The sequence below is a fragment of the Grampus griseus genome, assembly GCF_964374135.1.
Source record: "Grampus griseus genome assembly, chromosome: 5".
NCBI lineage: Eukaryota > Metazoa > Chordata > Mammalia > Artiodactyla > Delphinidae > Grampus > Grampus griseus.
In genome coordinates, this window is record NC_138998.1 from 72198062 (window position 1) to 72220934 (window position 22873).

At 39.3% G+C, this 22873-nt stretch overlaps 1 protein-coding gene across 2 annotated transcripts; it reads left to right on the forward strand.

The window, feature by feature from the left end:
- The first annotated feature begins 973 nt into the window (after positions 1–973).
- On the forward strand, positions 974–21886 carry DYNLT2B (dynein light chain Tctex-type 2B). Of its 2 annotated transcripts, XM_082654865.1 has the most exons (6): positions 974–1210; positions 4002–4135; positions 10039–10108; positions 15512–15569; positions 18629–18692; positions 21747–21886. In XM_082654865.1, the coding sequence occupies exons 1-5, from the start codon at positions 1086–1088 to the stop codon at positions 18656–18658; spliced, it is 417 nt and encodes a 138-aa protein (XP_082510991.1). In that variant the 5' UTR covers positions 974–1085; the 3' UTR covers positions 18659–18692; positions 21747–21886. The 2 variants fall into 2 exon arrangements, with proteins under 2 accessions (XP_082510991.1, XP_082510990.1); XM_082654864.1 differs by lacking the exon at positions 15512–15569 and having other exon boundaries at positions 980–1210; positions 21747–21883.
- Positions 21887–22873: the final 987 nt, after the last annotated feature.

Below are 22873 nucleotides of genomic sequence, written 5' to 3' on the forward strand. Positions count from 1 at the left end.
AAGGAGGATGGGGAGCTAGTGTTCAAAAGACTCATATTCCCCAATGGCTTTCAGTGCAACATTAAGGGTGAGGGTCCCAGGGTGTGTGATCAGCTCCTGGACATTCTTCTGATTGGTTAGTGGTGAGGTAACTGGGTGAAGTTTCAGGAATCTCAATCATCGAATCTCTGGCTCCAGCCAGTCTATGGTCTAGCATTTGCAGTCAGCAGTTTCCGTCTGGTGGGGGTCCTGGTTTCTGTGAAAACAATTTAAGAATGTGCATCAGCAGTGGATGAGGGCAATGTTTTCTTAGCTGGAGTCAAAGGTTATCAATCACCTTAGGTACTTTTCCCCCCAATTTTATTTGTGGTAAAATACACATAACAAAAATTTTCATCTTAACCACTTTTAAGTGTACAGTTCAAGGGTATAAATACAATCATAATGTTGTACAACCATCAAAAAAAAAAAAGAATGTGCATCAGAAGGTTACCTATATCCCTCAAGGAGAAGATAGGAATCCTGTAACTCTTTTTATGGCTGACCTATTGTTTATTATTACTTTTCTTGCTTGACTAATTTTCCATTTTTCGAAACATTAACTGCTAGAGTCTTTTCTTTAGAACTCGGAAAGGCCTAGGAGACTAAAGCTTTTTTCACAAGCAAGAAGCCAAGTTCACAGGATCTGTCACTGGACCGCCCCCCACCCCTCACCCCAGAGTCCAGCTCAGTTTCTCCGGCTGCTTACTAGCTGTGTATCCTTGGGCCTCTATGGGCCTCAGGTTCTGTGTCATTTTCTAAGATTGCAGCGCGGTTAATAAGAGCTGACGCGTGTTTAAGTGCTTTGTAAACGGAACAGAAACAAACCAGTCTTTGCCGAAGTTATGGTCACTGCAGCTCCGCCGGTTCTGGTCCAGCATCCGGCGCGCAGGCGCGGGTAGGGCAGTGCGAGCACGACAAGAAGGGCGGGTCGCACAGCGCAGAGCGCGCAGCCGCCGCACATAGGGTCAAAGGTGGCGCTGTCGCCCTGGCGACCATTTCCCAGCTCCGTGGCGCCGAGAGCTAAGCCTTCCTCGGGAGAAATACGGGGCCAAGGAGCTTAGGCCATGTCGGTCGCCGCACCCTTCTCAAAGCGCACGTCCTTCTCTGCGGTCGAAGGGTTACCTGAGACTGAGAAGAACGCTGGAGAGTCCGAGAATACCTATATTCTGCGGCCCATTTTCCAGCAAAGGCGGGTAGCAGACGCATTGCGGCGTGGCCGACCTGCGTGATTGATGCTTCCTGCAGGCAGAGCTTGCCTGATAGCCGGGGCGTCCCGAAGGAACCCGCGGGTGACGGGCGGGGTGGGGCGGGGTGGGGCGGGGCGGGAGAGAGGGGCGGGGCTAGAGACAGAGGGGCGGGCCGGAGAGGAGGCCGGGTTTTGCGGGGGAACAGGCGATGGAGGAAGGGACAGGACCGGGGAAGGAGGGACTGGGCGGGAGAGGGTGGGGCGCTGTTCTCCTTGGGCTCCCAGCTGCAGGGGGCAGCAGAGGACCAGACCTGCGGTTGCAGGGTTAACGCGCCGGGAGGTAGTCCCTTAGACAAGCACAGTATGGATGGTTGACTCTAGGAGATCCAGAATGTGGGCACAGAGGAATTGAGATAGTTGCATGGCAGAAAACAAGCGGCTTGCATCGAATGCCATTCAGCCCTGTTTCGAGGGTTACTGTGTGCATACGTGTGCCAGAAAGCGCTTACTCTTCTTCAGGGCGCGAGACCTGTATGTGTACAGTCTTACCCAAGTAGTATCTGGAGGCTTTTGGCCTGCCACCCTAATACCTTCCCAGAATTAAGGCACAACGTCTCCTGCAGAGGACAGTCAGTTAGGGCTGTAGGATCCATCACTAACTTCATTTTCACAAGATTAAAAAAAATAATTAAAAGAATGACTTTCCTAAGCCTTTCCTCTGTTTTTTTTTTTTTTTTTTTTTTTTTCCTTCCTCTGTTTTTTGAAACTAGATTCCTGAATCAAATGCTTGGCAAATACTAGAACCCAGGAACTTTAGTTATAATGTGATAAAAAATTTCATGTAGCAGTTTTATGGTGGGTAGAAGGGACATTAAAAAATATGTTCAGTTATCTTGGTAAAAGATTCTAAATACATAGAATGCCATTCACCTGTATTTCTGTTGTAAAACAGAACAAGATTAACAACAAATATATGTTATGTAGGAATAGCTCTATGAGATTATTTGTGACTCGTTTGAAGAAAACTTTTAGCATTTTACTGAGAGTGGAAAAGGCTTAAGGGAAGAGCCAGATATAGTATGTTTGTTAATAGGAAGACCACATTTTGAACAGATCAAATCCTAGAAATTGGTCCATGATTCTAAAGTTCACCTGTGAGAATAAGCAAGCAAGAGACTAAAGAGAATACAGTTAAAAAGAAATAAGGGGCCGCTAGTACTACCAAACCACATTATAAACTCAAAACTTAAAACATTCTGGTAACTTGGCACATGATAGACAAATCAACTGATAGAATATACAGCCCAGGGGCTTCCCTGGTGATCCAGCGGTTAAGACTCTGCGCTCCAAATTCAGGGCGCCCGGGTTCCATCCCTGGTCAGGGAACTAGATCCCGCATGCCACAACTAAAGATCCCGTATGCAGCAACAAAGATCCCATGTGCCACAACTAAGACCCCGCACAGCCAAATTAAATAAATAAATATTAAATATATATATATATATATATATATATATAGCCCAGATAAAGGAACCTAGTGTTGTAATATGTAATAAATACAACTAAAATGCTAATAGTATTGTTAGGGTGGTGAAATGGGAGAATTTTTTCTCTGTCTTCATTTATTCAGTAATTAATTTCTTCAAAAAATATTGTCTACTATGTGCTAGATAGTGTTCTAGGAATGGGGATATAACAGTGAACAAAACAGATAAAAATCTCTGCTCTTTGGAGCTTGTGTTCTAGCTGGGTAGAAGGACAACAAACAAGATAAATGCCTAAGTGAACCATATAGTGTATCAGATAGTAATAAGTACCGGGAAGGGAGATATAAAGTGGTAGGAGGGTGGTTTGAAGTTTTAGAGAGGGTGGCTAGGGAAAGTGACTTTTGAATAAAGACTTGAAAGAAAGGAAGGAGCTATACATATAAGGAGAGGAATTGAATTTCAGGCAGAGGTTAACAGCAACTGCAGAAGCACTGAGGTTTCCATGCCTGGTGTGGTCAAACAACATAGGGAAGGCCAGTGTGGCCTGAGTGGAGAGAACTAGGGGCAAAGTAGTAGAAAACAAAGTCAACGAGTTTGGTAGGGTAGATCATATGGGACCTTGCAATAACAGAATGTTGCTTTTACTCTGAGTGAGGTGGGAAATATTTGGGGTATTTTGAACGGAGGAGTGTCATGATCTGACATGTATTTAATAGCACCAGTCTAGTTGCTCTGTTGAGAACAGGATTTTGTGACAAAGGCAGAGACAGAGAGACTTGTTAGGAGGCCATTGTAATCCAGGAAAGAAGTAGTGGTAGCTTGGAGCAAGGTGGTGGTAGTGGGGTGGTGAGTGTGATTGAATTTTAGATTATTTTGAAGGTAGAACTGATAAGATTTGCTCATGAATGGGATGAGGGCTGTGAGAGAGAAAGGCAACAAAACTGACACCAGGGTTTTTGGCTTGAGCAGTTGGAAGAATGGAGTTACCATTGACTGAGATGAGGACCTTGTTTTGGGGAGAGGAGATGATCAGAAGCTCAGTGTTGGATGTATTAAATTTAAGTTGCCTACTAGACATCTGGATGGAATATGGGTGGGAATATGTGGTCTGAAGTTCAAGGGAGAGGCTGGAGATACAGGTTTGCACTATGACTTGTTTTCTTAATTTTTTTTATTACTTTTATAATAAAAATATGAAAAAGAAGGAATAAATGGTTGTCATGACAAAAAACTGGGGGAAGTTAAGCTGCGAAGGTAAATTAGGGTTTTGGAATTACCAACTGGATGTTTCAAACTGTTTCTTTTAGGTTCAGACCCTCTGTGGTTAGAGACTGTATCCATGCTGTGCTCAAGGAGGAACTGGCAAATGCTGAATACTCTCCAGAAGAAATGCCTCAGCTCACAAAACGTTTATCAGAAAATATTAAAGATAAATTAAAAGGTAATGGTGGTAATTGGAAATGACTCGTTCCCTTCAAACATCCAATTTTACTCATTTGCCTCCTTCTTTATTTTATTTATTTATTTATTTTTTTTTGCGGTACGAGGGCCTCTCACTGCTGTGGCCTCTCCCGTTGCGGAGCACAGGCTCCGGACGCGCAGGCTCAGTGGCCATGGCTCATGTGCATGTGGGATCTTCCCGGACCGGGGCACGAACCCGTGTCCCCTGCATCGGCAGGCGGACTCTCAACCACTGTGCCACCAGGGAAGCCCCCTCCTTCTTTATTTTTAAATAAGGAACATAACTGTGGATTCTATTAAACACACATTTTTCTTCACTGTCTAGTCATCTCAATTATTTGGTAACTTTTACTCATGTAGGTTTTTGTAGATGGTGGGAAAGAGCAAAGGTGTGAAATACCTAGTTGTACCGAACTACTATCCAAGAATTCCCAGTATGCAGAAAGACCAGAAAATACAGGGGCTCCTTTCCCGCATAATTTTTGGTTGTTTTTTCTACCAAGATAACAAGTCCTCAGCCTCCCATCGGTACCCTCACAGTCTGACCTCAGGGCATCTCTCCTGCCAAATCCTTAACTACTTGCCCTACTCACCACTCCACTCCTGCTTCACTCTACATCTGCAGAGCAGATCTTGTGCTTTTCCTCCCTGTTCTTTGTCTTTCTACCTCTCTCAGTCTCTTTTGTTAATAGTGTTATACAATCTGAAAAGTCCTTTCTATCTACCCTTTAAAAATTTAATTTAATTTAATTTTTTTGGCTGCACCACGCGGCTTGCGGGATCTCAGTTCCCCAACCAGGAATTGAACCTGGGCCACGTCAGTGAAAGCCCGGAATCCTAACCACTAGGCCACCAGGGAACTCCCTATTTACTCTTTTCTAAAGATTTTTTTTGGAGGGAAGAAATGTCTTTGTAATCATAATACATTTTCATTGTAATAAACCTGGACAATACACATAAAGTGTTTTTCTGGGTTTTTTTGTTTTTTTTTGTTTTTTTTGCGGTACGCAGGCCTCTCCCTGTTGTGGCCTCTCCCGTTGTGGAGCACAGGCTCCGGATGCGCAGGCTCAGTGGCTGTGGCTCACGGGCCTAGCTGCTCCGCGGCATGTGGGATCTTCCCGCACCTGGGCACGAACCCGTGTCCCTGTGTCCCCTGCATCGGCAGGCAGACTCTCAACCACTGCGCCACCAGGGAAGCCCATAAAGTGTTTTTTTTAATGATATAAAAGTCTGTTGTCCATGGTAGTTACTATTTAATACTTTGATGTATTTTTATTAATATGTTTTAATTTTTAGAAATAAAAAATATAGAAAAATACTAAGAATAAAATAGCAATTCTCTTTCCATCATCCAAATTAACTTTAGTATATTAGCATTTTTGTTTTCAGATTTTTAATGAAATTCACTATTAAATTATTGTAAAAAAATACATGCTTGTTATAAAAAAATAAAGTGTAGAAAAATAATTAAAATTAGAAAAATCACTCCTAATGCCCCCACCCAAGAAGAATCATTAATATTACGTGACCATCATACCAGTCCTCTTTTCTATGTATATATACAGATAAATACTTTAAAAACAATGGTATACTATAGACTGTTTCCCATAGTGTTACAGCATTCATTCTATATTTAAATGGAATGATTGCCCACTATTTAGTCCTTTCACCATGCTATTTCCATTGCTGAGTTCTTTTTTCTGGTTCAATTCTTACCTGATGAGATTTTATTGTAAATTTTTTCAGGGAGGGCTCAGAAATGCTGTATTCCCTGGATTCTTTCATGTTTGAGAATGCCTTTAAACGAGAATATATTTTGGATGAATATAATATTTTGAGTTAATTATTTTTTGAGAATTTTGTGGATGTTGCTTCACTGTCTTCTTGCATTGAATGTTACTGTGGAGAAATCTGAGGCCAGTCTGACGTTCTCTGCAGAAAGAATCCTGTCCCTAACCTTGATGCTCAGTAGTTTTTCTAGGGTATGGCTTGGTATTGAGCATTTTATGTCTGTTAATCTGCAGATTTTATTTTTTCCATATCAAGGAAATTTTCTTCTATCTCTGAGTACATTTCCGGTTCCATTTGTTAGATTATCTACCTTAGGACACCAAATATTGATGCGTTGAATCATCTCTGTCTTCCACATCTATTATCTTTGCTGTAATCTCTTCCTTTTTCTTTGACATATACTTATGATCACCTTGTCAGTATTTGTTTTCATTTGTGTCTGTCTTGTCTCTTGCCATTTTTTAAAAAAATTATTTATTTATTTTTTGGCTGCATTGGGTCTTCGTTGCTGTGCGTGGGTTTTTCTCTAGTTGCAGTGAGAGGGGGCTACTCTTCGTTGTGGTGCGTGGGCCTCTCATTGTGGTGGCTTCTCTTGTTGCGGAGCACGGGCTCTAGGCATGCAGGCTTCAGTAGTTGTGGCTCGCGAGGTCTAGAGCACAGGCTCAGTAATTGTGGCGCACGGGCTTAGTTGCTCCGTGGCATGTGGGAACTTCTGGGACTAGGTCTCGAACCCATGTCCCCTGCTTTGGCAGGCAGATTCTTAACCACTGCGCCACCAGGGAAGCCCCTCTCTTGCCATTTTTAATTGATTAGCTCTGCACTAATATCATATGAGTATTCAGTTTGTTTCCTAGGCCTATAATCTCCCCTTTCATCTTTCTGTTGTTTTGTAATCTGATTGAGTTCTTATTTTACTGAATTTGTGGGCTTATGTTTTTCTATATTATGAATCAGTTGTGAGGAATTTCTCTTTGTTCCTTGATTTATATTATCTCCTAGGTTGAGTTTTTTGGTCTTTTAAGCAGTACGTTTCTTTTCTTGTTATTCTTTGGTTTGTTTTTGCTGTTGTACCTTTACATATTGCCATTCAGCTTCTTTTAATTTTGTTCTGATGTGGTGTGGGTGAATTTTTTTTTTTTTACTCTCCTCCCAGTGTATCTAAGACTATTTTATTTTATTAATTTTTTTTATTGAAGTGTAATTGATTTACAATGTTGTGGCAATCTCTGCAGTACAGCAAAGTAACTCAGTTATACACATAGAGGCATACTTTTTTTAATATTATTTTCCATTATGGTTTATCACAGGATATTGAATATAGTTCCCTGTGCTATACAGTAGGACCTTGTTGTTTACCCATTCTATATATAATAGTTTGCATCTACCAGCCCCAAATTCCCAGTCCATCCCTCTCCCTCCCTCCCTCCCCCTTGGCAACCACAAGTCTGTCCTCTATGTCTATGAGTCTCTTTCTGTTTTGTAGATAGGTTCATTTGTGCCATATTTTAGATTCCACATATAAGTGATATTATATGGTATTTCCCTTTCTCTTTCTGACTTACTTCACTTAGTATGATAAATTCTAGTTGCATCCATATTGCTGTAAATGGCATTATTTCATTCTTTTTTATGGCTGAGTAGTATTCCATTGTATATATGTACCACATCTTCTTTATACATTCATCTGTTGATGGACATTTAGGTTGTTTCCATGTTTTGGCTATTGTGAACAGTGCTGCTATGAACATGGGGTGCATGTATCCTTTTGAATTATAGTTTTGTCCAGATATATTCCCAGGAGTGGGGTTGCTGGATCATATGGTAATTCTATTTTTAGTTTTCTGAGGACCCTCCATACTGTTTTCCATAGTGGCTGCACCAACTTACATTCCCACCAACAGAGCAGGAGGGTTCTCCTTTCTCCACACCCTCTCCAGCATTTGTTATTTGTAGACTTTTTAATGATGGCCATTCTGACGGGTGTGAGGTGGTACCCCATTGTAGCTTTGACTTACATTTCTCTAATAATTAGTGACGTTGAACATCTTTTCATGTGCCTACTGGCCATCTGTATGTCTGTCTGTATTAAGGTGTTCTGCCCATTTTTCAATTGGGTTATTTGGTTTTTTGTTGTTGAGCTGTATGAGCTGTTTGTATATTTTGGAGATTAAGCCCTAGTCTGTCACATCATTTGCAAATATTTTCTCCCATTCCGTATGTTTCTTTTTGTTTTTTTTATGGTTTCCTTTGCTATGCAAAAGCATGTAAGTTTGATTAGCTCCCATTTGTTCATTTTTGTTTTTATTTCTATTGCCTTGAGAGACTGACCTAAGAAAGCATTGGTATGATTTTTGTCGGAGAATGTTTTGCCTATGCTGTCTTCTAGGAGTTTTATGGTGTCTAAGACTATTTTATTTTTCCCTCAGAACTGTGTTTTAAGTGATGAGCATTTAATATTCTAGCCACATTTCTAAAGCATGGGTATGAGAAAAGGAGGAAGAGGAATGGGTAGAGAAAGGAGGAACTCAGCTGAGCTGTGCGCATTGTTTTTTAAAAATAACTTGGGCTCTGTCTCCTTCTGAGATTTTAAGTATACTGCATTAGGGTTCATGTCCCACAATGGAAGGGTTCCTATAAGTGTTCAGATTGTTTGCCTAATTTACTGTATAATCCTGGAGCTTTTACTTTCATCAAAAAGAGTTGGCTCTGGGACCTCCCTGGTGGTACAGTGGTTAGGAATCTGCCTGCCAATGCAGGGGACATGGGTTCGAGCCCTGGTCTGGGAAGTTCCCACATGCCACAGAGCAACTAAGCCTGTGCGCCACAACTACTGATCCTGCGCTCTAGAGCCCGCGAGCCACAACTACTGAGCCCGTGTGCCACAACTACCGAAGCCCATGCGCGTAGAGCCCGTGCTCTGCAACAAGAGAAGCCACCGCAATGAGAAACCCGCACACCACAACAAAGAGTAGCCCCCACTCACCACAACTAGAGAAATGCCATGCACAGCAATGAAGACCCAACACAGCCAAAAATAAATAAATAAAATAAATATATTTATATATATAAAAAAACGAAATAAGACTAAATTAAGAGAAAGATTATTTTTTTAAAAAAAGAGGTTGGCTCTGTCTCAACTTTGCCTGTTTCACTTTTTTCTTCTTCACTGTTTCCCCTATTCCTTGGTCAGAAAGGAGGGAAGATAAAGATGCCCATTCAGTTTTCTGTCCCCCAGGTTTGTTGTTGGGGAGAATTTTCACGATTTTGCTGTTTCAGCAGTATAGTTTTGGGGGAAGCAGCTGAGTTGTCCTAGGCCATACCAGTGTTCTCCAGAATCTTATGGTTTATTTTCTATCTTACTGAACAGCTTGCAGTTTTCTAAAGATCCCATGCTCTATGTCTTTGCATATGCTATCCCCCTCCATAGAATGGAGAAACATTGCCCATCTGGTAAATTCTCACTCGTCTTTCAGGACTCAGCTCACTTATCGTATCCTCCAAGAAGTCTTTTCTGGTCATCCCTTCCCTGTTGCCCAGTCAAAGGGAGGAGCCATCCAGCTCTGTGCTCCTAATGTACCTTATACATGCCTCTCTTTGAATTAATACTACATTGCATTTTCATTTTATTTTCCATGTTTGCCTTCCCAACTACTATGAGTTCTTTAAGGCAAGAAGAGCATCTTATTTATCTCTGTATCTTGAGGGCCTAGCTCATTTCCTGACTTAGAGTAGGGGAGAAAGGAAGGAAGCTAAGACCTACTGAGAGTCTACTATGGAAGAGAAATGGGTAGAGACAGGAGGCAGCTTGTCTCTACCCACTTCCTCACAACACGCCCAGGAGGAAGGTAGTGATATTCCCATTTAACAGTTGAGGGAGATTTAAACTAAAACGTTAAATAACTCGTCTAAAGTTACACACTTACTAAGCTTATGGTTAGAATTTGTCCTTAAGTCTGACTCCTAAGCTTATAATCATACTCAGTAAGTGCTTGTAGACTGAATGCTTATGTTCATTTCTAGGCAAATTTGCCTTCATTAAGTAATTTTACCATATATTTGCTTATAGATAACTTTCTTATTTTTTCTTTCCAGAAATGGGATTTGACCGATATAAAATGGTGGTGCAAGTAGTGATTGGAGAACAAAGAGGGGAAGGTGTATTGTGAGTAGTTGGTTTTTCCTTCTTCTTTTTATTTTTATATATTTCTTATTGGGTGTTCATCTTCTCGACAATCCAGTAAGACAGTGTCTTTGCAAGAGTGAGAGGAATGGACGGTATAATAAAATGCAGCTGTGAACTGAAGAGATCCTGGTACTGAGCAGCGAGGTTGACAGTCTGGGTGGACTCCATGGGGTAATTCACTTCTCATAGTATCTGTAGGCTAGTACGTCTTTCAGGGTTTATGTATATATGCTCCCAAAGAGAGTGCAGGATTATGTATATATGTTTCCTCCCATATTCCTTGTTGCCTGGTTTTTGGTCCTACCATTCTCCTAAATTAATATTTTTAAAGTTGTCTGAGTGACAATTTTCATAGCTATTGTTATTGGCCTGGGCTTCTGTTTTTTAAAATTCACTCTGGTTTTTTTGGCCCTGATGTCACTTGTGTAACTTGTTTCTCTTCTGTTTTTCTAACTGATTATTCTCTCCTAAACTGGTTCCTCTTTCTCCCCTACATCCCCAGCTGTGAGCTTTCTTCAAGGCTCAGTTCTTATTCTTCTGCTCTTCTGTGTGCTTTTTCAATGAGCTCATTCATTCTCATTACCTCAAACCATCATTCCTGTATTGGCAAGTTCAAAATCTGTATTTCCTGTCTTTTCCTGTGCCCAAGTGTTAATCTCCTGTTTCCCTTTGTAAACAGTGCCTAGTCCAGTATTTTATAAGAAAGTATGAAAATATTTGCTGGATGAATTAAAAAAATACCTTGTAGATACTATCACTGAGAATTTTCACTATAGAATGTTAGCTTGGGAAGAGAATGCAGATTCTTTCTGGTGTCCAGTCCCCTTATTTTATGATGACACTTATGAGGTTCAGCATGATTTGCCCAAAATTCTAGATCTGGCTGGCGTCAGGCTCACTAATAGAGCCCAGGCTTCTGACTCCTCGCACAGTACTCTTCACCATGGTGCCCTCTACCATTCAGTCAAAAGGCTTCAGTAGAGTTCTTCACCACAGAGAAACTAAGAAATACTTTACTATTCTGTCATCTCAGAGTCAATATGTTCAAATAGAGTTGCATATTTCTTTCCCCTTCCTCTCCTCAAATAAGCCTCTCATTTTCATTTCTCTGTCTCCTGCCTTATTACCAAGATTCCATTGACTCAGGCTTCAAAGTGTGGAACTCTCTTTTATCTTATGTAGCCATTACTCTCTCTCATTGCACGCACTGTAACCTGGATGCCAGGGTTGCTTAGCAGCCCCTTATCAGCACTTCCAGACTCTGATCTCTCTCCTCTGCAATTTACACAGCAGACCAGTCTCCCAGAAGTACACCCTCACCTCCTTTTCATAAACTCTATAGAGTTTATTTCAAATCGTGTATAGTATAAACTCCTCAAACTTGTCCTGACTGACTTTGTTCAATGTGATCAGGTTAAACTCTAAAGCATGGCATATAAGGCCTTCCCCACTTCCTTTTAAAACTTTTATCATCTAAAATTTTAGGCATATGAAAAAGTACATGGACTAAGGAACTCCCATATGTCTGTTACTTATCTTTAAGGTTATTAACACACACCCATGTTGTTTCAATTTATACCTCCATCTAATCTCCCTGACCCCACCAGTTTATCTTGAAGCAAGTTCTAGTCATCATATCATTTAATCTGTAAATACAACAGTATATATCTCTAAAATATAAGGGCCCTTTTCAACATAATAAAATATCACATGTAAATATTGAAAATCCTTAATATTATAAAACATTCAGTTAGCTTTTAATTATTCCCAGTTGTCTCATATATACATGTGCATGTATGTATATGTGTGTTTTTGTGCGTGTGTATGTGTATTTTTTTTTACAGTTTGTTCAGGTCAGGATACAGACAAAGTCCATGCATTGCATTTGGTTAATATGTCTCTTAAGTTTCTTTTAGTCTGCCATTTTACTTCTTCTCCCTCAGCCCCCTTTTTTTTAACCTTGCCATTTATTTGTTGAGGAAATTAGGTTGTTTGTCTTGTAGAGTTTCCTACATTCTGGTATTTGAGGATTGTATCCCCATGGTACTGTTTAGTACGTCTTCTAGCTCCTGTATTTCTTGTAAATAAGTAGTTAGATCTAGCCTTTTTTTTTTTTTTTTTTTTAATGTGGTACGCGGACCTCTCACTGTTGTGGCCTCTCCCGTTGCGGAGCACAGGCTCCAGACGCGCAGGCTCAGCGGCCATGGCTCACGGGCCTAGCCGCTCCGCGGCATGTGGAATCTTCCCAGACCAGGGCACGAACCCATGTTCCCTGCATCGGCAGGCAGACTCTCAACCACTGCGCCACCAGGGAAGCCCAGATCTAGTCTTAATCAGTGATAGATTTGAGTTTTGGGCAAGAATAGTACATAGGTGTTTAGTATACGTTCTATTGCATCTTATCAGGAGGCACAAAAATGTCTGGCTGTTCCTATATTTATTGTTAAGATTGATCATGGAGTTCAGATGTTGTTGGATAGATCCATCTATTATAAAGTTCCCTATCAGCTTTACCATTAATGATTTTAGCATCTGTCCTAGATCCATTATTCATCACAGGTTACAAGATAGTGATCTTCTATCATTGTTCTTTATTTATAAGCTGGAATTCTTCTATTAAGAATGACTTTTTTGCGCTTTCGTGGTGGCACAGTGGTTGAGAGTCCGCTTGACGATGCAGGGGACGCGGGTTCGTGCCCTGGTCCAGGAAGATCCCACATGCCGTGGAGTGGCTGGGCCCGTGAGCCATGGCCGCTGAGCCTGCGCGTCCGGAGCCTGTGCTCCGCAACGGGAGAGGCCACAGCAGTGAGAGGCCCGCGTACCGCAAAAAAAAAGAAAAAGAATGACTTTTTTTTTTTTTCATTTGTTTCATTACAATGAGATACAGTTTGTATAGGAAAGGAGGGATAAATTTACCTATTTTCAGAGTAATGAATTGGTTCCCTAGCATCCTCCCAAGGTTACCAATGAGTTTTTTTTCTATCCATGAACCCATGGTTTTAAATATATGTGATGTGTTTAAATCAATTGCAGTTAGTATCTTCACTGAAGCTCAAATTGTCCCATCTTTGGCCATTGGTAGCTTCTTCTTCCCCTCCCCTCCCCTCCCTTCCCTTTCCTTCCTTCCCTTCCTTCATTCCTTGTTTTGTTTTGTTTTTGAAAAAACACAGATGCTTTATTTCTCTTCTCAAAACACACCAGATAGGAGTCCCAGCCTGGTGAGGTGCTTCCCTGCTGTCAAGGATATAGGCCCTCCTGTCTTGCTCTGCTGTGTCCTCATCTGCATGGTCGAAGATGGCTCAATACTACATTTATTTACATTCCTTAAGGGAAAGACATAGAAGGAAAGCATATATGCCTTTCCATTTTCAGTACTTTAAAGAAGTGATTACATTGTCCTCTGATTTCAGTTGGTTCTGTTGAGAAATCAGCTCTAAGTCTTATTATTGTTCCTTTGGAGGTGATGTGTCTTTTTTCCTAGCCACTTTAAAATGTTTTTCTCATTGCCTTTTGACTATGATGATATATGGTTTTCTTTGTACTTATTCTACTTGGGGTTCTCAGGGCATTTTGAATTTGTGGGCTCTTGAATCTGTTTTGTATCAGATTGGGAAAAGTCTTAACCATTATCTTTGTTTCTTTTTTTTAAATAAATCTTTTAGAATAATTTAGATTTACAGAAAAGTTGCAGAGATAGTACAGAGAGTTCTTAACTACTTCACATCCATTTTCTTCTATTATTAACATCTTCTATTAGTATGGTACATTTGTCACAATTAATGAACCAATATTGATGCATTATTATTAACTAAAGTTCATACTTTATTTGGATTTCTTTAGTTTTCACCTAATGTCCCTTTTCTGTTCTAGGATCCTATCTAGGATACCACATTACATGTCTCTTTAGTCTTCTCTTGGCTATGACAGTTTCTCAGACATTCCTTGGTTTTGATGACCTTGACAGTTTTGAGAAGTACTGGTTAGGTATTTTGTAGAATATGCCTCAAATGGGATTTGTCTGCTCATGATTAGTTTGGGATTATAGATTTTCGGGAGGAAGATCACAGAGGTAAAATGCTGTTCTCATTATATCATTCATTTCAGGGTACATACTGTCAACATTACATATTACTGTTGATGTTAACCTTGATCCCTGCCTGAGTAGTATTTGTCAGGTTTTTCACTATAAAGTTACTCTTTCTTCCCCTTTCCATACTGTACTTTTTACAAAGAAATCACTATGTGCAGCCCACACTTAAGGAGCAAGGAGTTATGCTCCACCTCCTTGAGGGCAGAGTGTCTACATAAATTACTTGGAATTTTTCAGCATAAGAGATTTGTCTGTTCTCTCTCATTTATTTATTTATTCAGTCATTTATTTATTTCAGTATGGACTATGGATTTTTATAATTTGGATTATAATCCAGTACTACTTTATTTATTTTGTTGCTCAAATTTTTCCAGCTTTGGCCATTGAGAGCTCTTTCAGCTGACTACTGGGTCCCTTTCACATACCCTACTATTGTGGGTTTTTTGAGCACAACCTTATTTACTGGCACTATAAGATGCCCCACCTTATCCATTCCCTGCCCCAGCCCTAGAATCAGCCATTTCTCTAAGGAGCCTTGGTTCATTGTACGGCAGAGTGGCATTAGAAACTAAGATCTGGGTGCTATATATGTGGCTATTATCTTTTAAAATATTACCTGTGCTTCATTTGCTCTCTGCTATCCTTTATGGACTCCAATAACAAGTATTTAGATCTTTTTACTGTAATTTATGATGCTCTTTTCTGAATTTTTGTTTTTTCTCTCTGTGCTTCAGTTTGGATATTTTTCTATTGACCTGTCCTTCAGTTCACTAATCCTCTTTTCCATTGTGTCTAATCTGCTATTAAACCCACCAACTGAATTCCTAATTTGTTATTATATTTTTCAGGTCTAGAATTCCCATTTAATTCTTTTTTCATAAAAATTGTTTTTTGTATATTCTAATTGTATAATGAAATTCTTTATTTTTTATCTATGTTCTCCATCCTCCCTCTCTCCTCCTTTTTTGCATTTTGGTCATAACAGTGCTTACCCTAGTAACTGGATCACATGTGAGTCTGTTTCCTTTGATTATTTTTTTGTCTTGTTAATCTTTCATGTGGCTCTGTCTCTTGGCATGCCTAGTTTGAGTCCTGGACATTGTGTTAAAAAAAAACCTGTAAAACTTCCAGATAATATTATTTTCCTCCAGAGAAGTTTAACTCTTTCCTTTGTAATTCAGGTAGAATATGGGCTACTTACCATAATCCAATCAGATACTGAGCTGAGTTGAGGTTGGGTTGCTGATTTGATAAGTCTCTATCTTTAGCTCACCCTTCTGTCTTCAACATAGCCCTTCAGATCTTTCAACGAAGAACCTGGAGTGTTCATTGGAACCCCAGCCTCAGCAGGTACTGACTTTTAGTCCTTTCCTCAGGATTAAACTATTCTTCATTTCAGAGGCTTATTTTTTAATGAATAGTTTCCTTAAAAAGCAAAAATATATTATTTTACAGTTCTGGAGATCATAAATTCAGAATGGGTTTTGTGGAGCTAAAATCAAGGTGTTGGCAGGACTGTATTCCTTCTGGAGGCTCTGGGGGAGAGTCCATTCCCTTGCCTGTTACATCTTCTAGAGGCTACCTGCATTCCTCAGCTCATAAACCCTTCCTCCATCTTCAAAGCCAACAGCATTGCATCTTCAGATATCTCTTGATTCTGACCTTCCTGCCTCCCTCTTTCTTTTATAAGGACCCTTGTGATTACATTGAGCCCACCTGGATAATCTCCCCATCTGAAGATCCTTAGTTACACATCTGTAAAACCATTTTTGCCATGTAATATATTCACAGGTTCTGGGGTTTAGGACATAGACATATTTGGTGGGGGGGCCATTATTTTGCCTACCACATATAGCTTTTTAGGTTCCTGCTTATGCAGTTTCAGAATTCAGCACATGTCTTGAGAGGAAACCTACTATGTGACCGGCTCAGTTCTACTCTCTCCTTTTAAACATGGATCTTGGTCCCTCAAGCCTCCAATTTTATCCCACCCAGCCCTGCAAGACTGCCAGCAGTTCTGCTGGTTTCTTTTTCCCTTAGTAATTGGTCCTGTACCTGGGCGAAGCCCAGGCTCTCAGCCTCTAGCTCTGTGCCCAGAGCTGGCAAATGCCCCAGGGAGAACTTTGCTGCAGAATATCAACTTACCTCATGTGGTTCACCTTTCTCTGGAATTTTGGCTCCCCTAGTCCTATTTGCTTCAGCAGCTCTCTGATTCATTTTATTCTTTTTTTCTAATTGACTTGGTGGGAGCATTGGCCTGCTACAAAGTGTTCCATCATATTTCTTCTAAGTCTTTTGACATAACTTTATCAATATAAATATATATACACATATGTGTTAAAAATATATATATATACATAAATGTGTGTATGTATATTTTTAAATATAACATTCTTTTCTAAAAAATATTTATTTGGTTCGCTGGGTCTCATTCGTGGCAGGTGGCCTCCTTAGTTGTGGCATGCGAACTCTTAGTTGCAGCATGCATGTGGGATCTAGTTCCCTGACCAGGGATCGAACCCAGGCCCCCTGCATTGGGAGTGCAGAGTCTTAACCACTGCACCACCAGGGGTTTTGGTGGTGCAGTGGTTAAAATTCTTTTTGATATAGCCCAGGGTTTTGATATGACCCAAGTGTCCCAGGTTTATCTTGTACATTTACAGCCGTGGCCCTAGAATTGGCCATTTCTCCAAGGAGCTCTGGTTCCTTTTATTGGGAAATTGTGTAAAGAGACCACAATTTGAAAGCAAAGACTGTATTTTATGCATCTTTGTATCATTTGCACCTAGCACTTTGCTCGTATATAATACTCAACAAATACTTACTAAACACATTTTTGTATTCGTGCTTTCACTTGGTTCTGCTCAGCTTAAGCACTACTTCCTTCGTGAAATCTTCTTTGGCTTTTTCTCCTCTCTAAATTCTCTAAAATTCTTTAGCACGTCTACAGATTTAATTCAACTATTGTGCACCTTGGACTTGAAGGCTTGATCTAGATAGACATTATAATCCCTTTTAATCCTAATAGCCTATAAATCAGCACCAGCAATACATTATCTTATTCTTTTGGTGTGTATTAATTTTTTTTCACCTATTTAAGCTGAGAATTGTTTGAGGACAAAGCGGATTTTATTCTTTCTGGACAAACGGTACTTGCTAAATAAATACTTGTTGACTGATCAGTTAAGTAGATTAATTTTATTTCATACTGTTACAGTTTGGAAATAGGTGGAACTTTTTTGATTTAAAAATGTGTGAAATATTAGGCTGGGGGGAGCTCTTCTATGTAAAACTGAAAAAAAAGTCTTTTAAAATTAAACCAATATAGCATGGTGTATATATAACTTTCTCTACAGACTTGAGGCTGAACCACCTAGATTCAAAGCCAAGCTTTGTCACTTACTACATAAATGACCTTGGACAAGTTTACTTAATTTCTCTGACTCTCAGTTTCCATGATTATTAAATGGATATAATAATAATGCCTTTCTCATAGGATTGAGTTAATACATGTAAAGCTCTTAGACCAGTGGGGCACAAAGTAAGTGCTCAATAAATGTTAATGATGTATCATATACATACATTTAATTTAAAAAAATTTAAAATTACTTTTTAAACTTAACATTTTATTGTGAACATCTTTTCATGTTCTTAAAGTTTTTTTTTGTAAAAAATACCTTTAATGGCTGCATAGAATTTCATTGCTAAGAAATACCTTAATTTTGTTTACCAATCCAATACTTCTGGGTATTTAAGTTGTTTCCACTTTTAAATAGGCTTTTATTTTTACTGACATTTTTTCTTATCCAAGAACTGGGGAGAGGAGAATGGCTAATTTTACAACTTAGAGGTCGTATAGCATCCTCTAGAGATAATACTGGATTTAGAATTAGTTAGAAGATTGAATTCTAGTTCAGAGTTTGCCCCTTTGTTTTCTGTGACTCTCTAAAATGATCAGGTTGGGCTAAATAATTTGTTGGGTCCTTTCTAGACCTACCTTCTCATATTATTGTGCAGGAATTGAGCCCATTTTAGCCATAAGTCTTAGGTATTATTTCCTCTAAAAGTCATACATAGATATCTTATCTGAAATAATCTATAACTGAGCTTCCCACCCAGACTACCAGTGACTTAGGCCATCAGGCAGCCATGAGAGTCTGAGGCTGCTAGACCCCTGGGTTGGTCACCTCCAGCTGCAAGCAGCCTCATCTATGACTCTAGTCCCTTCTAGTTTACCCAGTATACTCTGCTGTACAAATATGATTTTCTGTATGTCATCTCATTCTGTGAAAAGGTTTGGAAGCACTGATGTATAAGAATGTATCAAGGAAAACTTTTGCTTGTGGCAGATATATATAGTTCAGATCCTTGTTATATTGTTGATAATACTCTATTCTTTGACTTTTTAGCATGGCTGCTCGCTGTTTCTGGGATGCTGACGCTGACAACTGTACTCATGATGTTTTCATGAATGTAAGCCTATTTGGAACCCTTTTTTTCCTTTCTCAAGGTCACGTGGGCATTCCAAATCAAATCACTTACTATTTGTTAAGATGTGAGGACACTTTATTTATTTATTTTTTTTGGCCGTGCTACACGGCATGTGGGATCTTAGTTCCCCAACCAGGGATTGAACCCATGCCTCCTGCAGTGGACTGCCAGGGAAATCCCTGAGGACACTTTAGTTTTAGACATTTGTCTGAGACTTCTTCTGGATAAGATGATTTTACTGTTCGTTTGTGTTATTAAAGCAGAAACATAGAGTGCTGCTTATAGGCAAGGATACTTTATGATGTAACTCTTCACAAGTTTGGATGTGGAAATCGTATATTATTTATTTGGTGCTAATAGACATATAGCCGTTTGCTAAGCTGCAAAGAAATTTGGGTGGCAGGGATTCCATGAGCAAAGGTGATTTTTCTTTCAGTAATAAAATTAATTACTTTATCTTAAAGCTATTTCTCAAAACTAAACAAAAGAGGAATTTTTAAAAAGAGGTTTCATTTAAACATTGGTATGTTATTGACATGAATGTCATGTATTTTAATCATGTTGTTATTTTATACTTGCTTCCAGAAATATTCCCACCTTCTATCCAAATGCTCCCAGGTTGTGAATTAGTAGAGTCAGAATTAAAGTACAGTAGAGTGGGAAAGAACTAGATTGGGTGAATTAGGAGAGAGGTTCCATTTCTAGCTCTGTAACTTTCTAATTAAATGACTTTAGGTAAGTCATTGAACTTTTCTGTGGTTGTATCAGTAACACTAGGAAGCTGTACTAGATTTTCCTAAAGACTGGCTTTGGCTGCCTAAGAATAATTTGAGGAACTTGTTTAAAATACAGATGCCAAGGCTCTGCTCAATAGATTCTGATCAAACAAGCCAGGGGTTGGATCAGTGACTCTGAATTTTTAAAAAAGTTCTCCACATGATTATACTTACTGCCAGGTATGGAAGCTGCTTGTGTAGATGATCTTAAGGTACCTTTTGGCTCTAAAATTCTATGGTCCTACCAAAGTTTTATTTTATGCTCAACTGCCCTAGGGATCAAAGGCTGAACAGTGGGAAGTACTATGTAAATCTTCATTTATCAGCTTTCTAGGGGAAGGGTAAATAAAGCTCAGGTAGTGGTTTTTCCTGCTTTTTGGAGTTAAAACTGCATATTTCTGAGTCCTTATATAATACAGTTCATTCATTCAACAAATAATTCTGAGCTCCTATTATGTGCCAGCTTCTGTAGTGGCCTATATATATATATTTTAAAAATAAATTTATTTATATTTTTATTTATTTATTGTATTTTTGGCTGCATTGGGTCTCCGTTGCTGTGCGCGGGCTTTCTCTAGTTGCGGTGAGAGGGGGCTACTCTTCGTTGCAGTGCGTGGGCCTCTCATTGCGGTGACTTCTCTTGTTGCAGAGCACGGCCTCTAGGCATGCGGGCTTCAGTAGTTGTGGCTGCTTTAAAGATTATCAGGATCAGGTTTTAGAATACAGGATTAGTTGGGGCGCTGTCTAAAAATAATTTTTGAAAACCTGGTCTAGGTTGCTGACTTAGTCTACTGTATCTTTAGTTCAGTTTGTTGAGTGTTTATTTAGGCTTAATTTTTTAGAACTTAAAGTACTTTATTTGGGAGAAGATCCCAGGAAGGACCAATAGAATATGAGGAAATGAGAGAGGGGAGAGAAAAGCATATACTATTGAGCTGATAATTGCTGTGGATAACCAGGGCTCAGTCCTGATGGAGAACTCTGGGTGGCATTGTAAGAACAGTGCCAGTCAAAGTGGGGTCCACAGACCAGTGCCAGTCAATGAACTGTTTGTTATAGGTCTTCAATAAGATAAGTACATAAATTATGTGTAAGGGTTTAGAAACGCTCATGGAATTTGACCAAGTAATTTTATGTTCATTGAATCTAATAAGTTTTGGTTATATTTGTATGTTTCTTTTTTCATTTCATTTTCTTAGTTATTAATTTCTATTGTACTTTATGAAAGTATCAGTTCATAAGGGATTGGCAATTAAAACAAACAAAAAAATAGGTCCCTCACCACAGATAGCACTGTTTGAGAACACAGCTTACAGTAATCCCTTCCAAGAAGCCAGGGAACTGGGCTAACCACGGAATTTGCTTTTGGTTAATAATCGGGTACTTGAACTCATATTTTCTCCCATCATTGCCAGGCTGAAGGTGAGGCTGGTGAGTTAGGAGATGCTGAGGCAGGTGGAACTCCTGTAATAAGTACCTAAAAAGTGTTTTAACAAATTTAACTAGGATCTGGAGCACATTTTGAGATTCTGAGATAAAAGATGGACAAATGGGGGCTTCCCTGGTGGTGCAGTGGTTGAGAGTCCGCCTGCTGATGCAGGGGACACAGGTTCATGCCCTGGTCTGGGAAGATCATACATGCCACAGAGCGGCTGGGCCCATGAGCCATGGCTGCTGAGCCTGCGCGTCCAGAGCCTGTGCTCCGCAATGGGAGAGACCACAACAGTGAGAGGCCCGTGTACCGCAAAAAAAAAAAAAAAAAGATGGACAAATGAGTTTTATCAATTAAGAACAAACAACCAGATATCATTTGTCCTTATCCAGAATTTATGACAAGGTGCTGTATTTTCGTTATTTGTGAAACTATAATATCCTTGGGTTGGGTAATGCATTTACTCCAAGAAACTCAAAGCATTTTAATTATATTATTTCTTTGATAAATCAGGAAAAACAGGAATACTTGTTTTATGAATAAACGTTACATAAAGTACATTAGTTTGCATTTTATTTCTTCATTCAAAAAATATAATTCTTTACTCATCCTACCCTTTTAGCAAGCAATTTTGTAGCTACCCCGAGGCAAGCAAATTTATAATTTTACTCTGGAAAACCTCTTTCTTAAAGAAGGGAAAGAGTCTTCATGATTGAAAATTGGCAAAGATCTGAGATGTTAATTTCACGTCCCTGCTGCCTTTAGTCCTTCATTAGTACTAACATTCTGGATTTGTGTGTTTGTTTTCTGTTTTATTTGTTTTTTTAGGACAGTTTATTCTGTGTTGTAGCGGCATTTGGCTGTTTCTACTATTGAATCTTTGAAAGCTGGAAAAAGATATGACCACGAAGAAATATGAAGTTTTTTATATTGTTAAATATCTTGACAAAATAAAGTTGGCAGTTTGGCAACGGAGTCTGTTGAGTTTTAGGCCTTATAGTTTAATGTTTTGATTTCTTTATAACATGTTATTACATTTGGAAGGTAGAGAAAAAAGTAGGGAAAATTCATAATTCAATTGTTCAAACATAACCAGCGGTGTTTTTTTTTTTTTTTTTGCAGGGTTAAAAAAATCATGTATACAATTTTGTAACCTGATTTTTCACTTCTCATAATGTCATATGCAATTTTTTTGCCATTTTATTTGATCGCAGTTTTCACTAGCATACTTTAATAGTTGTACTTATTCCATTAGGTTATACACCATTGGTTATTTTTGCCATGTTCTTATTGAGGGACTGATTATTTCTAATTTTTCACTATTATAAATAACACTGAGATCAGTTTATTTGTGCATAAAGTTTTTTATCCTAAATTTTTTTGGAAATGAGGAATATCAAATAATATATTATTAATCAAACATAACTACAGTGAATTCCCATATAGGAAATATTAATATCACCTTACAGCAATTATAGGAAAAGAGCTTAAGGAAATTGGAAAACTCCAGTTTCTTAAAGACAGTTTTGTCAAAAAAGGTTGGAGTTTACTCTCCACATGTCAAGATGCTCCTTAGGTCAATATGCAGTGTCCTAAGATCCTCTCAGATGGTTTCAACCTAATCATTGCCAAGACGCCATCATGGACAGAGTTGTCTGTAGGCCATCAAGCTGGTGAGGTTCTGGGTAGGACAGGCTCTTGCAGGTACAGTGCATACACATACACATGGAGTTCAGGTAGGACACCAACTGCTCCATCAACTACAACGTGAAAGGCCCTGTATGGAGGGCGATGTGATCATACTGTTGGAATCAGAGCAAGAGGCTCAGAGACTACGTTGATCCTGCTGAGCCCTGGATGTCTGGGTCAAGCACTTAGCCCATGTTTAGGATCAAACTTGTTTCAAGAAGCAGATCTGAATAACTCTGTATATCATTTTTCATAGTGAATTATTG

Bases quoted from the DNA above. Each gene is read 5' to 3' on its own strand.
- DYNLT2B (XM_082654864.1), top strand. From the start codon at position 1,086: ATGTCGGTCGCCGCACCCTTCTCAAAGCGCACGTCCTTCTCTGCGGTC. The intron at 4,136-10,038 runs GTAATGGTGGTA...TTTTCTTTCCAG, and splicing joins TATTAAAGATAAATTAAAAG to AAATGGGATTTGACCGATAT. The intron at 10,109-18,628 runs GTGAGTAGTTGG...TTGACTTTTTAG, and splicing joins CAAAGAGGGGAAGGTGTATT to CATGGCTGCTCGCTGTTTCT.